The following is a 16,399-nucleotide window of genomic DNA, read 5'->3' on the forward strand; positions in this document are numbered from 1 at the left end:
TTATGAAAATCAACCTCTGGAATAACTTTTCTAACCACTTCATGAAACGTTATATTGTAAAAATTTCTGCTGCTAATAATATACATTGACTATTGTTGGGTCAACTGTCTCATTAAATGGATGCAAAGAATATACAACAGTTGGAACCCCGTTTCATGAACTAAAAATCGAAGGATACAATGCATTAATACAAAATTCCTATACTTAACTCAATGAATGAATGGCTAGAACTCAAAAAATTGACGTGAACGAGCTCTTACCAGTACTGGCCGGCAGCTAATATGCAATATAACTACGCAAAAATCTTTCAGCGGTATATGGCAATTTCTTTTAGAAAAAGATGGCAATTTCCTTTTCAGTCATCTCAAACACATGGTCTCTTGCATCAGATAAAGCACTCTGTATGTGAAGAATAATTAGATCCTTCAAAAGAAAATAACATAAAATGAAAGGCAAAGTACAAGTGAGCAAATGCAAAGGTTAAGCATAAAATAGTACCTGACCAAATTTGGTAAGGAAATTACTGCCAATGTTTAGAGATGTGACAGCAACATCTTCATTAGATTTGAGTGCTTGAGCAATAGCAAAAGCTCCATCATCCTGTGAGTTTGACGAAGACGAATTTTAGAAATTATTATGAAAAAACCGTTGTGAATGTAAAAGACAAAAAATCATACCCTTATTTCATTAAATCCTAAATCTAGCGAGGTTAGAGCTTCATTAACAACTTTCAAACTGCGAGCCAGACACAATGCACCCTGCAATAGTTTTTTCATGAAACATTGATTGGTGAAGATAGAAAAAAAGAGGATCAGTTGAAAAAATGACTCGGTACTGAAAAACAAACTTCATCTCTAAGTCCATTTGCTCGTAAGTCCAGAACTGATATTGTGGTATTATATTTTAAAGCATCCGCAATGAACTCTGCCCCTTTTGCTCCTATCTGCATAAATATTTTGTTTTACAAAGAGAGGATGTGCATTTCAAGCAATTTACAGGTTAACATGGGGTGAAAAGTTACCTGGCACCAACCAAGTTTAAGGGTTTTCACATTTCCATGGAACTTTATAACTTCGGCCAAGGCCTTGGCTCCATCTGGGCCAATGGGATTATAACTAAGTTCTAACTAACAATGAGAGATAAAACCTGCGTCAGAATATAAAAAGGCAAAAGAAAAAAACAAACCAGAAAGTGATTCTTGGGGCTTACAGTGGTAATAACTGAATTATCTTTCAAAACTTTAGCAACGGCACCAACTCCAACAGCATGAATGTTATTTCCTCCCTGTAATTTTAACTTATTAATTCTTGGGGCCAGAGCAGGGGACACAGAATACCCAAAACTATACAGAAACACAGAGGAGTGCTTTTCACCATATCTAATGTCGTTATTGACCGATTTTCCTTTAAAGCATCTGCAATTTTTTCTGCACCCTGACAATTTTACATAATTATTAGCAGTCAGAAATCATATTGTCCTTTTAATAATATATGTTTTGCATATATATATATATATATATATATATATATATATATATATATATATATATATATATATATATATAGGGTTATGATAGAAGACACCTTTTATGAAGGTGTCTTTTATCAAGTTACTCTATGAGCATTTGCGAAAAGACACCAACTTACTTTTATGAAGGTGTCTTTTATCAAAGTTATAACTAAAAAGTGAAAATCACACCTTAAGGTGTGACTTGTTAAAAGACACCACCAAAGGGTGGCTTGTAACAAAACCCATATATATATATATATATATATATATATATATATATATATATATATATATATATATATATATTAGTTTTGTTGCAAGTTGTTATTGAAAATATGAAGGTTTCTCAGGATTGTCCTCACAGACCAACAACCACCATCTATCCATTCTTCTCCTGGTCAAGTTTATACACATTAATTTAGGCCAAATACCTCTTCTGGTCCTTTTAGTTTGACCAAAATACTGGTTTAAGTTTCAAATAGGTCCTTTAAGTTGTTAATTTGATACGCCCATTTGAAGTTTTTTAAGTTTCAAAAAGGTCCTTAAAAGGGTATCGGTGTATTAAATTAACAACTTAAAGGACCAATTTGAAACTTAAAAAACTTAAAGGATTAACCCGGTATTTTTGTCAAACTTAAAGGATCAAAAGAGGTATTTGGCCCATTAATTTATTGTCCAAATTTTTTGTTTCAGATACACAAAACTGGTTTATATGCACTTTTGGATTTGACAGTATACTAGGCAATATATATTGGATAACAATTATGGGAAAAAATCAGGAATCTATAATATCGTATCAGTATAATACTTGTACATCTTAGAAATCCTATTTATTGCATGAACTCTCACACTTTGTACTGGCATTCTGAAGAGATTTACAGTAATATCACGTGAAGTGTGTGAAATAGGATGTGACTGCGAGAAGAGTACCTCATCACCAATGTCATTCATGTAAATGTTCAACCATAACAGGCTTTTGATCTTTTTAATATACCCAGCAACATAGAAAGCACCTTTAGCTGTCAATGAGTTGTTGCCTATGTCTAGAAGTGTAAGTTTCCCTTGAGAACATATAATGCTTGTCAGTTACTTGTAAAATATTAAAGTGGAATTATTGATGTATAAGTGACATGAAAATATCATAAAATAGTACAAGTTTACCTCTATGTGACGTTAATCCAGTCATCAAAGAACGAATTCCTTCATCTCCAATAGAATTTCCGTGCAAATGTAGTTCCTGTCCATATATTCAGAATAAATCATGCTTGTTTAAGGCGCCATTTAGCCAGATACGCTTCAAGTGGATGCAACATTTTGTCATTGTGATAGGATAATATATATTGAAGTACTAGCACCCAACTTTTGTCAGGTATGATTTGGATGTTTTAATAACATTGTATGATAAGAGATACATGATTTATAACTGTATTGCACAGTTAGATAAAGGGGCCACCGCCCAAGGTGCGGTATTCCAGAAGTTATGACATAAACTTAGGAAAAATATAAGGCTGTCCATTTCATTGGAAAGAAAATAATCAAGAACATTACCCTTATAGACTTGTTGCCCTCAAGTGCTTTAGCCAATGCATTAGCCCCCAAAGCACCACCGTAGTTGCCACTTGAATCGAAAAAATGTCAGAAGAGTTTTTAAAGGAGATAAAAAAAGTAACGGACAGTAAACAGTTCAAGTTAAAATTACAATATCTAAAGCATGAAGGAATAAATCAACTCGACATTCCCTTGATTTCAAACAAGGAAGATTAGAGGAAGAAAAATTATGCGAGAAGACATAATGTTACAGTTTTTGCTTACTTGAGATGTATATTTCTTATGCTGTTATTCTCAAGAAGTGCTCCAGCCAGACTTGTAAACCCCTACCTCCAAATCCAAGAAACAAATTAAAATAAAATTTGGAATTTGGATACTAGGGATGTCTACATTATTAGAATACGCATGGGAAAAATGCATACGGAATATTCAATCATGTTGTTGTTAAGTTCAAGGACCCGCAAGCTCGAATTTTTCTTCAGCATTTCGGCAATAGCTTTTGCACCCTGCATAACACGGTGAGCAATTATCGGTGCAATGTAGGAGATAATGGCATTTTATGAGTAATACTTTCTTTTTAACTCGGTATCCAACCCAAGAGCCGACTAATCCGAGGGGTCCAGTCCCACCATCTACTTGTGTGGGGACCCCATTTAAAGTCAGAACATAGTTTTGTGTGGACTTAGCACACCGAAATTGGCACCGGGGGGGAGACCTTGAGAGGAGCACACTCCAAGGTCCCAAGCCAACCCGCTGGGCCAACCCCAAATGGGTTTATGAGTAATATTAAATAACAAGCTAACCTCATCCCCCAAGTCAGCACTGTTTAGCTGAAGCTTCTCAATGGTGGAGTTACCCATCAGTATGTCACATAGACACTGTGAACAAGAATATGAAAACAATATTAAAACCCAGTTAGACAATGATAAGCTATTCTATCATCTGTTTGAGAGAGAGAGAGAGAGAGAGAGAGAGAGAGAGAGAGAGAGAGAGAGAGAGAGAAGAGGCAGGTTATCATAAAAGTCAGAATATTCTCTATCAGTCAAACATAGCTCTTAAGCTCGAAGAGTCATTAATTCATCATGATTGATTAGTCAAGTAAACGATAAGTTTAGTCCAAGATGCTCAAAAGGATAAAAACAAATGGAAATACTCTACCAACTACAGTCTCATTAATAAAACACGACGTCATTGTCATTCCTGTCGTTGTCATTGTGTATGATTGAAGGATTGTAGATTATCAACACAAGCTCAGACAGTAGCAAATATACCTATGTATATCAAGATTAAAAAAACCATATTACTCTTTGTATGCACTTGAATGGATCATTAAATTAACTACCCATTGCAAAGGCACGGTAGGTTTGATTAATGTTTAGAAAATAAAATAATATCGCATAATATCTTAGAGTATCCTGGTTTATCTCCTAGGATCATTTTTCAATCTTAGCATGTCTGAGATTATCTATCAAGTCAGTATCAAGTTATTATCAATTATATTCAAAGTTCTTATTATTTACTCTCATCCTTTTATCTAAAACCACTCAACTTCAACAATTAATTAATTCCAAAAGTAAGTTATTAACTTAACTTGGTCTGACCTATTAAGATCAAACTCCAATAAAATGATTTTCGGCATTCTTTTGGATAATATGCAATACTATATTTGATTGTAAACAGCCAAAAAAAAAAAACCTTGAAATAACAAAATTCCCACATAAGATTAGTCTCATTCTGTCCTCCATCACTATTAGTACAAACGTGCAAAATAGAGGGGAATCGATGTGCTAAAGATTATTTCTGTTTATTTCGGGTGGTTAGTTGAGGCAACTCAATTAGATAAATTTAGAGAAATACTGAGAAGGAATAGTAGTTAATCCAAATCCCAAATTAAGAGATGTTATTAATCTGAACACTTAAGACTGACCTTAGCTCCTTCATCTCCAACAGGATTGCCTGAAAGATCAAGAGTCTTCAGTGTGATGTTTGACTGAAGAACACCGTCAAAAGCTTTTATTCCAGCAGCAGTTATTCCATTTGCAGCAAAACTCACTTCCTCTGCAGTCTATATAGTATATACAATAACAAAATATAGTAAGCACAAGAACACAGACATAACACCAAAACACATCACTAATTGCAGACTTTCATGACATAACATGGCAGATCAAAATTATAAACCTAAATCCAGCTTCCATCAAGCACATTTTAGTATAAGCAAGATTTGACTCGATTAATGCACATTTTAGTATAAGCAAGATTTGAATCAATTAATGGCAATACAAGTTTCCAAGCAATCCTTATATTTTATCAAACTGATAAATTACATATCTTGATTAGAAGAAAAAAAATTCTAAGGGTTTTTTAACTGGTTATAGCATCTGATCTTGCAAAAATATATTTCTCTTAAAAAATCTTTCTATTCAATGTTTTAATCAATTCCCTCTTTGGAAGATGTTTCTATAGAGTATAGACTGTTTAGTATAAATTGACAAAAAAAAATGAGGAACCAAGTGAAATATGATTAAGTGGAGCTCTACACATACTACTCCTAAGTGATAACAGACCTTCGGCCTTAAAAGACTACATGGTTAAACTTAGATCAGTAACAAGATGATTTAGTACTTTAAGAAGCAGTGCACAACTCTTCACTTTGAGAAGCAACTAATAAAACACCAGCCAACTATAAGCTACAAGTTTCAAATGGTATATCTATAAGATATCTTGTTTTCACTTTGTTTTCCGTTTTAAAAAATTTGTATCGTAAATGATGGGCAATAGTAATTTCCAATACAACTTTTTCATAACGAGTAACTTGGAGAAAACAAGATGTCAATTTTGTAATTATTAGTGCAAACAGAAAATGCAAACTAGAAAATCTTCTCAAACCAAATAAGCGCTATAGATCTAAGTCGTTAATGACACCTTGCAAGTCATAGATGAATATTTAAAGTAAAATGTTGAAATATTCAATATCAATTACAATGATTTATCCATTATGACCTTTTGAATTAAGTAATATGTTGTAAGTAGGCATACTTGATAATTTCAGTTGCTCAATTTTCTTAAAAAACATCAATGTAAGAAATAAATAAAATAGTTAGAACTACTTTCATGTCTTAAATATATGCTTTTCCTTCATGTCATTGCATAAATGTGTCATTTTGAATACAATTTGTTATTTGCCATATATCCATATTTGCACTTAATAGCTGATAGCTAATAATCACTTACACATTATAACTTACAACTACATCCTTGATTCCACTATTAGTATTCTTCTATGAGAGAAAAAGTCAGTTACATGAGTCCAATGGAATACTTATTTTTGGCTTTGAAAGATGTTAAATTAAAATTTATTCAATTATTCAGTAGGCTTTTGTTCCTCCAAATAACGGAAGCAATGAATACTCTATGTGATTCTGGGATATGCCTGTACGGGTAACGCCACAGTTTAATTTTCAATAACAATCTGATAAATGAAGGATAGTAGGTACCTGGTTAAATGCCAAGCTCTCCGCAAGAAAGAATAATCCTTCATCTCCAAAATTGCGCCCTGCCACATCATATGTATAATAACTGAATTTTTCTTTATCAATGCACTTATATCAATAGTACACACAGATTAAGAGGGTCATGTCAATACAGAATTAGTTTTCTTTCATTTAAATTTAATGAATTTGATTTATATATCAATTTATATGTATGGATCATAATATAAAAAACACATGGCTTAAATTGATTTTCAAAACAAATTTGATACTTGGAATGCCCTAAGAATATATTAAACTAATTTTATGAGTAACTTCATTCATTGTCCCTGTTTATAATGTGGTCAAAATGTAGAACGATCACAGTAACTAGAGCAAGATTGTCAACCAAAGAATCAAACAATTATCACTAAAATCAAATCCAGTCCAACCAAATATGAGTGGACTTTTAAATAGACAACTTAAATCAGAGATTTTAAAATCAAATCAACTTCTAATTCCTAACTCTCCAATAATGCATTTCATTCGTAAAATCAAGTCAAATCCCTCAAGTTTTTTTGAGAGGAAAAACATGTTGAAAAGACAACGAAAACTAAATTCAGAGACCCAATCCATGGATGGTACAATGACAATGCTATTTTGAAAATTTTACAAAAAGAAACCTCGTTTAATGAATTAGAAGCATATCAAACAACCATAAACACCTTTTTCATATATCAATCCAGCCAGCATACCTGACATATCAGTATATGAAAATGACCTCAGTTCTCGAGCAAACTCATTCAGTTTCTGTTTAGATTGGCCCTCAATCTTCGCCCCAAGCTGAGACAACAAATTTGTACCAGCAGCAAAAGACCATTTCAATCCTTGTGAAGCAGACTGGCTTTCAGCTGTCGCAGACTTTGATTGCTTTGGAGTTGGAACAACAAGCTTCTCCACCAATTTCCAGATAACTGTAAGCTGAAAACAAATTAGTACCACCACAATTATGAAAGTTTACAAATAATGCATATTTGCAATCACAAAAAGAGAAATATAATAACAGTAAAACACCACCCAACCAGGAAGCACATATACTTCAAAATGTCTGGCATACTGGTGTTTGACGCATACTCCTATGAGTCCTATCAAATTACCTAGCAGTGAGCTACACATGAGAATTCCCTTGGTTTGAGCAGGGACACGTGTTAAGGGAAAAATCATTGTTATCTAAAAGGCCTCCCTAGGAAGACACAAGGTGCTGCACCTGCAGTTATCATCTTAGATACTTTCTTGAACATCGTACACCATATCATTTTATTTTTGGAGAAATATTCAATTATGAACTCGATAAAATTATTTTGTAATAACTTCCTATCATGCCTAAAATGATCAATTCTATTGCCTCAATAACAAAATGACTCTACTATTATTTTTAATCATTATGTCCAATGACAATGATGATACATATGAATGATAATTATCCTATTATACATATCAATCATATACTAATTTTTCAAAAGAAGAATGTCGCCAACACTCTAATATTATTTGCACCACACTCAAAAATAACAACAACCAAGCCATAATGCTATGTCAATTCATTAATCTATAAGTCTTTCTTAATAGTTTCTCTTATAGTTTTTCGAGGTCTTCCTCTGCCTCTAGTGATTCAACTATCCACCATCCAATCTGCTCTCCTTAATACAAAATCTACAAATCTTCTTTCTACATGCACAAACCATCTAAGCTGAGTTTCAACCACCTGACACTGACAGACACAGACACATATGTGATTACATTCAATTCAATTCAATTTCACAAATTATCACGGTGTCAACTTGTCCGTGTCAGTGTAGTGTAAGTGTTTCTTCGTAGTTCAATCCTCATTCTCAAATAATCACAAAATTAGCATAACAAAAAACGAAAAACCATGCAATGAATGGAATAGTGAATACCGATAGTAAGTGCTAAGAACACTCCAAACGGAGCAACATTCGTGGCAATCTGCTTAACCGAAGCAACCGAAAGCGTTGCATCCGCCTGAGACTCGCGATAAACTCTCCGAGAACCAGAAGCACGTGTCGAAGTTCGTTCAGCCTTAACCACGAAGCTTCTAGAACCTGCTCCTAAACCAAACGGTCTTCGGCGATTCAGAGTCGGAAGGATAACGAATTGGACGGCGGTTCCGGCAAGCGATTGCAACCGGCGGCGGAGACGAAGCTACAACGAAAGAGAGAGAAACCGTTAGGGTTTGGATAAGAGAGAGAAACGGTTATGGAAGATTTGATTGAGTTAGTTAGTAACTTACTTGCGGCGGTTGCGGGTGTGAGTAGAGAGAGAGAGTGGAAGTGTTTAAAGACATGGTTTACGAAGAATGAAGGAGCATGGAAGAATTGAATTGAAGATTTAAATAGTGGGAAATTCAGTGGAGACTGAAACTGAGAGAGTGAGTTGAGATTGAGAGAATAGTAGAGTGTCTCTCGAGAAGAAAGGAGAACGACTAGAGGTTTGGTGGTGTTCTTTGTTGGGTTCTCTTCTATCATTTGGGATTTTGGGATGTTTCATTGGATTGGATTTTTTATTTTTCTAAAATTTGTTCACGGTTTCTTTTTTCAATTTTTTTTATTTATTGTTATCGTTTAGATGATCCGACACTTAGGCTCTGTTTGGTAAAAATAGCGGATAGCTTATAAGCTAGCTGATAGCTTTTAGCTGATAGCTTATAGCTGATAAGCTAATTAAATTGTTTGGTAAAAATAGTGGTTGAACTAGCTGATAAATGTAAAATTACATAAAAGGACATTATTAATTCATATAAAATTTATACTACTATAAATTAATATTTAAGATATTTAATAATTTAAATTAATCAATTTAATATATATATATATATATTTTATATATTAATAAATTAATATTTTATTTTTTGGTCAAAATACTTAATTTCTTTTTATTTTAAAAACAAAAAGAAAAATCGAATCCATATGTTAAAAAACAAAAATATTAAAAGTGAAGAGGAAGAACAACAACAAAAAATTTCCTCAAAAAAAAAAACAACAACAAAAAAAAATCAATTGGATAATTATTATATTCGTGTACTGTTTTTTGTTTAAGAAGTTTAATTCATATTACGATTCATATTACGTAAAACTTATTGCAAAGTGTCGTAAAAAAAGTTACTTATATTGCTAAATGAAAAAAAAATCATGTGACAAAAAAATGGGATTGAAAATTGTTTCAGCATTAACGTAAAAATATTTCAGATTGTAATAAATTATAAAGGGTAAAAAGGGATTTTAGATAAAATAGCAAGGGCAAAAGTGGAATAAAATACAATAAGCTATAAGCTATAAGCTCAAACGCTACTTGAAGTAGCTTCTGAAAAATAGCTTATAAGCTCGTGGAAATTCGTGAAATAATCTATAAGCTCGTGGTAAAAGATCGTTACCAAACAGAGCTTTTTTTGTCAAACGAGCTTATAAGCTATAAGCTATAAGCTATAAGCTCATTTGGTGGGCTTACCAAACAGAGCCTTATAGTTTAATTAAGATTCTAGCTTCCAGGGTCCTCGTGATTTAACTCAGTTGTTGTTAGGGACAATACATAAAATATGTAAGGTTCGGTCCGGACACCACAAAACACAAAAAGATTGGAGCTTCGAGTTCAGTTTAGGTAAGTAACATTGATAGCACATATTTGGGTATGATTAGTCGCCGCAGTTGTACAAGGAGGAAGATATTTGATTAAATTGTCCTTATAAATATCTAAAATTTCGTTTTTAATTCCTATAAAAAAATTGTATTTTTTATTTTTATTTATTTTTAGAGTTTGATGAGCATGTATTGAGTTTTACACGGTCATTCAATAAGAAATCATAAATTTGTCATATCTAGGCATGGCAGTGGGGCGGAATGGGGACGGATTTTACATTCCCCATCCCCATACCCCATTCTCATATACTTACCCGTTACCCTACCCAAACTCAATGGAGATGAGAAATTTAACCTCATCCCCGTCCCTGATGGGTTCGGGTATCCCCGCCACATCCCCGACCCCGCATTGAATAATTTTTTTTAATACAAAATATAAGCTTTTTTTCAACCCCTAAAGAAATGTTATAATGCATTATCCAACAATATGCTCACTTTAACATTTGTAAGACCGATTGATTTAGTTACTCCTTTAAATATCAATGGTAGTTTTTATAACACGACAATTATCTAACAAAATAACATGACATATCAACATAAAGTAATTTTCAGCATTCGGGACGGGTTTGGGTATGGGTTCGAGGTGCGTACCTATATACCCGTTACCCGTCCCGTATCCGTGTTTTTAAATCGGGGAAAACCCAAAACCATACCCAAACCCAGTCAAAATGGGAAAAACCCGTCAAATTGGGTTTGGTTCGGGTGGGTAACTACGAGTATGGGTTTTGTTGCCATGCTTAGTCATATCATGAGTAATTACGAAATATAGAAATACAATATACTATTTGGATATTAGTTACATTGTAGAGCTAGAGTTCAAACATAAAAGAGAATCAAATAGAAGTGAGAACAAAACAACAAAGATGGCTAGGTTTCAATAGAACATCATTACCTATGAAGCACGGGTACAGACATAAAGACCGAACATGAGGAGGATATTGACATCGACACTTCTAATAATTTGAGAAAATCACATAATTTAGTGTAATTATAAGAGCCGATGTCGTGTCGGTGCCGGACACGTATCGTGTCAGACATTGAAACACGCCTTATTTAAGGAGTGTATGTGCTTCATAGATCATTACATATCAAAATCTTATAAGAGATTGTATAATAAACACTAAAATGCATCTACTAATTTATTTATTTTTTAGGAGAGAACTAACCTAACTTAGAAACCTTAAGGAACCAACAACATGATTCTAACACCTTATTATTTAACACCTCCTCTCAAACTCACGACGCAACTCACGATGAGACAACATGAAGCATCGAGAGTTCGTCAAACAAAAGAAACAAAAAAACATATTGACGGAAGTTGAAAATAGCCGAGGTCGACTAAGTTTTCTCAATTGTGATTCTTTTGCTTCAAGTGATTAATGATAAGGGGGGAACTTTGTCTCTCATTTGTGGATTCCCCAACTTCCCTAATATAGTGTTAGGTATATTTATTTTTGGGTTTAACCTACATTAAGAAATGCATAAGTAAAAGCATAAATGTAAAGGGGTCGAAATTGCAAAAATAAACTTGTTTGAATGATTAGATGTGTCTATTACACTATGAGAACATAGTAGTGTGCATATTGCGTGTTAGTCAAACGATGTGGCCTATGGTGTTAGTCAAACGAGGTCGGCTAATTTCCACGAGTGTTACGTGATAACTCCCTTGTTAGTGAGATTGTTGCATCCCCCACATTCGGCTTCAGTCACCTCACCTTAACATGATACGTTGACAATGTCATTTTGTGCACAATCTCACTAGAGATCATGTCTTCTCTCTCATTCCTCTAAGCGATTATTGGTGATGAGAACATGGACCGTGGATTCGTAGTGTCATTGTCTAGGACCACTATCTTTTGATTTAGTTATGATTCTTTCACGATCCACGCTCTAAGTTACGGCCCTTGAGAAATAATTGGTATCCTAGCTCGACTGCTTCAATATCGCTTATCCTCCACTCGGCTGAGGGGCCTCCTTGCCTAATTGTCCCCTTTGTGTTGTATGATCGCTTAATCCTTGAGAAATGAGATGATGTGAAGTAATTAATTGTAGCTACACATGAATGATGTCATCATTGTGTCGTAAAGTTAGACTATGAACCGTCTTGTGTAATCTTACTTCGACCAACTAATTGTCATCATTGATTTCCATTCTACTAGTCGCTCTTCCCAATAATCATTCTTACTTTCCTCAGAAGATGACACGCTCACTGATTACACTTCATTGCCTATATAAAGCATAGTCAACCTTCTCAAAATATTGGATTGCCTTTCCTTAATCAAACATGTTTCTAGCTCCTCCTTACTCCTTTAGGATTTACGGTCAATAAAACAAACCTCCCAAGGCTTGGAATTTCAAACCAATAGGTCATATTTCCCCTACCTCATTGATAAGATCACAAGTGCACGGTTTTATCGTCGTAATGAAAATATTGATCCCACAAGGACTTGTGAATCTCAAGGCTTCCTTATTCTCATAAGTGTGAAAATAAATAAATATGTATTTTATAAGATGAATGGTTAAAAGATGATTGAAAATTATTAAAAATTTGCAGTGATAAAAAGATCTTGGAATCATTGGAGTTCAACATTAGAGCGAACCTTCCAAACCGCATTTCTTTCTCTTGCCTTATAAATGCAAGCCTAAAGATGAGATATTCTCTATTGTATCAATTACTCTACTATAGCAATAAAAGAAGTGTCTCACCAACATGACTATCTACTTTCATTGTTTTTGTGTTGGTCTAACCCATTAAGCCCGAATATCCATTCTCATGCTATCTTCCTTGATTCTCATTTATCGGAAGATTTCCTAAGTTTTGATAAAGCACAATAAATCTAAATTAGGTGAATGTATTTCTTGAACAAAAGAAATAAATTGGGATTATGTAAAGCTTGTCGTAAGACTACTTTTCAAGATCACAAGACTAAAGTAAACTACTCATGATAAGAATGAATGAGCTACCTGAACAAAATAAGAAAAATAAACAAAGTAAAAACAAGAAAAAATATTGATATTAAAATGCAAGTACAAGAGGTTTTTTGGAGGATTTCAGACGAGTTGTTGCTTGCAAAGAAAATGAACGTGTAAAGTGAAAAGTAATGATAAAAGTGATTAGGATTCCTCGAATCCCCTCTTTTTTCTTTGGGTAAATTAGGTTTCTAATATTTGAGATTTATCCTCATGTCACCGAACAAAATATGACATATCCATGTTACCGTCAAGGTCCAGTCATGAACTATTGCTCCTAGAACTAGCAACGGACTTACTATATACTTTTTTTTTTGTTTTAATTATTTTTTTAAACACATCAAATAACTTCCAACATCTTAATGTCCCCTACTTAGGTCACAAGCTTGCGTTACCAAGCTCGGCGACTTACTATATACTTAACAATAAAATCAATCAATCAATCAAATAAATTTCACTACCATATATGTTTAGCAATTGTTTCAAAAATATATTTTATTTAAATTGGATTGAAATAAAATCAAAGATATGGTCTTTAAATTGTTTCAAAAGATATATTTTATTTAAATAAATGATATGGTTTTGTGATTGCTAAGTCACATCGGAAACCTCGTCTTAATATGTGAAATATCTTAATTAAGAAATTAATAAAAACTAATTAATCTAATTATTATTTTTAATAGTAAAGTAGTAAAAGTGTTTTATTGTTTTTTTTAGTAAAAAAAAAGTGTTTTATTGTTGTTAATTACATAATACATTATCATGCCGTGACACAAATGAACTTTCCCTGACGACTAGGGATGAGAATAGGTTAGGCCGAGCTAGGCTTTGCAAGGTCTAAGCCTGGCCTGTCAATTTTTTTTTAAGGCTTAAACCTGGCCTGTGGTCTATCATAAGCTTACTTTTTAGGCCTGAACCTGGCCTTCTGAAAGCCTGTTACGGCCTGCTAGCCTGTTTAAAAGCCTATATCATATGAACATCTTTAAATAAGCAATGTGATATAAGTTTAAATAGACTTGCGAACTAATAGATCAATCAGATTAAACTATCTTTTGATAATCAACGTGAGTTTTTATAGAATTTGACTATATATTGTATCATATTTCAATTCTAGTTTATAATAATACATTTATATATGCGAAAAATTAATATATTTCAATTTTAGTTTATAATAATACATTTATATATGCGAAAAATCAATGTATATTAATAAGCTTAAATTATTGAAAAAGTTAACAAATTTATAGTTTAATTCAAAGTACAAAATATAATATAATAATAAATAATATTGTTCATATTTACTTAAATAGGCCGGCCTAATAGGTTTAAGAGGCTTTTTGAATAGTCTGCGGCCTGACCTTTTAAGCTAAATAGGCTTCTAAAAAAGCCTAGGCCTTCTCTATTTAAGAAAAAAGTCTGGCCTGACCTGGCCTGTCGTAGGATAGGCTGTAGACCCCTGTAGACCGGCTTGGCCTATTCATACTGACGACTCCGCTTCAGCTACCAGTTTGGCTAACTTTGGCCTATTCATTAGGTGTCATCTTATTTACATGATAAAATGAAATTGGTTAAACATTTTATCCCACCTATGACAAAGTTTGAAAACAACTTAATAATACTTATCGAAGTACTTGTTCAAGGCTGAAGGATGATGTTCACATTCTATGATCTCGGAGGATCCCATGAAACATATAAAATCCAAGAACTTAGCGAAACAACAAGAGGTAACGATTCCTCATTCACTTATTCTATCCCTATTGGGCTGGGATTTCAATAAAAGTGAAACTTGGTATCACTAAATTCCTTTTGAAAAAGGAAAGGCTTACCATGGATACAACATTTGTATTAACATTAGTCATTTATCTTCGAAAGTATTTACAAAGAGTATAAAGTTTGATTCTTTTCTATTTCAGCTACAAATTCATGTACATGATTATTGAATAGTATGTTGTAAAGAATGTTCCACCATTAAGCTCGTTCAAACACATGCTTCCTATGACTTTTTATTCTTGACATACGTAACTATAAAACAATTAATTAAAATTGAGCTAAGAGTCTTATTGCACTTACATATTTCAATATCTCCTATTTTAAAATTGTTAACAACTTTTATGATTAAAAAAAATAATTTGTTAACAACTTTTTGTCAACCAAAACATTAACCTCTTAATTATTGAAACTTGTTAAATTAGTATCGTATAAAAATAAACGGAACTCAACACCGACAACAATGAAATCTCAACCCATATTATTTTAATTTCTTATGATTTTTCATGAAAATATAAGTTCATTTTACATTCCTTCAAAAAAATATTTCATTTTATATATTCATGGACACCCACTTTGTAAATGCATATATTTGACCACCAAAAATATTATTAGGTTGTCCTTTCTACACACAAAGTCACAAACCATTGAATATTAAATTAATGGTAATAAGTTATGTCCTTCAGAAAGAAAGAAAAAAAGAGTACACCAATTGAATTACTTGTATACCTTAATAAAAATCTCATGAATTTTGGATCAACCGATTAAGGTTGGTCAATATTACTACTTTAAAGTTTAAACTTGTTATTTTTTTTTTTTTATCTTTCTATTTTTTTATTTTTGTGTTGAGACTTTGATTCTTTTAGATTAAACTTTTCCTTTTGTACCCTTACAAAAATAAAAAAAAAATCTTAATTTTATTAATGGGTTAATGGTAAAAGAGTCAAAAACTCTTCAAACTTCATTATTTGTGGCCAAACTTGTATTAATCTAAGTATTAATCTAATGATAGAAAAGAGACTTGTACATGATACAAAATTAATTTATTTGTGCATATTAACAAAACAAATAGTATATTTTTAAAAACTTTTACATTTTGCTTTTTTTGATATTATTGGGTTTGGTCTGTCCTGTGTTTTTACTTTGAGTAATGATATTTGTACAATTCTTTTGAGACAACTTTTGGGACAACCTTGTTATTCTCTCTTTTTATTGGTCAAAAACAATAGACAGAGAAAAATGAAGAGATAATAAGAATATAAATGTGAGTATGAGAGAGAAAGTTATCTAAAAGTTGTACCAAAATGATTGTATAAATATTATTTGTCTTTTACTTTTCATAGTTTCATTTGTACTTTGCACAAAATGGTTTGTATATTGCAGTACTGTACGTCATTGGCAAGTGTTTTCGTTGATGTACTG

General features: G+C 32.7%; 1 protein-coding gene across 1 annotated transcript; it reads right to left on the reverse strand.

Annotated features, from left to right (window-relative positions):
• On the reverse strand, positions 1–9,063 carry EMB2004 (RNI-like superfamily protein). The gene is made up of 18 exons (XM_085714584.1): positions 8,839–9,063; positions 8,486–8,750; positions 7,283–7,501; positions 6,555–6,613; positions 4,985–5,122; positions 3,861–3,935; positions 3,480–3,563; positions 3,322–3,383; positions 3,058–3,127; positions 2,671–2,746; positions 2,440–2,570; positions 1,374–1,433; positions 1,210–1,284; positions 1,022–1,126; positions 848–943; positions 678–758; positions 499–600; positions 1–399 (listed from the first exon to the last, which is right to left on the reverse strand). Exons 1-18 carry the CDS (start codon positions 8,890–8,892, stop codon positions 331–333), a joined length of 1,821 nt encoding a protein of 606 aa, XP_085570710.1. The 5' UTR covers positions 8,893–9,063; the 3' UTR covers positions 1–330.
• Between the last annotated feature and the right edge of the window lie 7,336 nt (positions 9,064–16,399).

Source organism: Medicago sativa, chromosome 5 (genome assembly GCF_051527215.1).
Source record: "Medicago sativa cultivar Bolivia chromosome 5, Bolivia_mono, whole genome shotgun sequence".
NCBI lineage: Eukaryota > Viridiplantae > Streptophyta > Magnoliopsida > Fabales > Fabaceae > Medicago > Medicago sativa.

Bases quoted from the DNA above. Each gene is read 5' to 3' on its own strand.
- EMB2004 (XM_085714584.1), bottom strand. From the start codon at position 8,892: ATGTCTTTAAACACTTCCACTCTCTCTCTCTACTCACACCCGCAACCG. The intron at 3,564-3,860 runs GTTAGCTTGTTA...CGTGTTATGCAG, and splicing joins GTGCTGACTTGGGGGATGAG to GGTGCAAAAGCTATTGCCGA. The intron at 1,285-1,373 runs GTGAAAAGCACT...TTAAAATTACAG, and splicing joins CAATAACGACATTAGATATG to GGAGGAAATAACATTCATGC.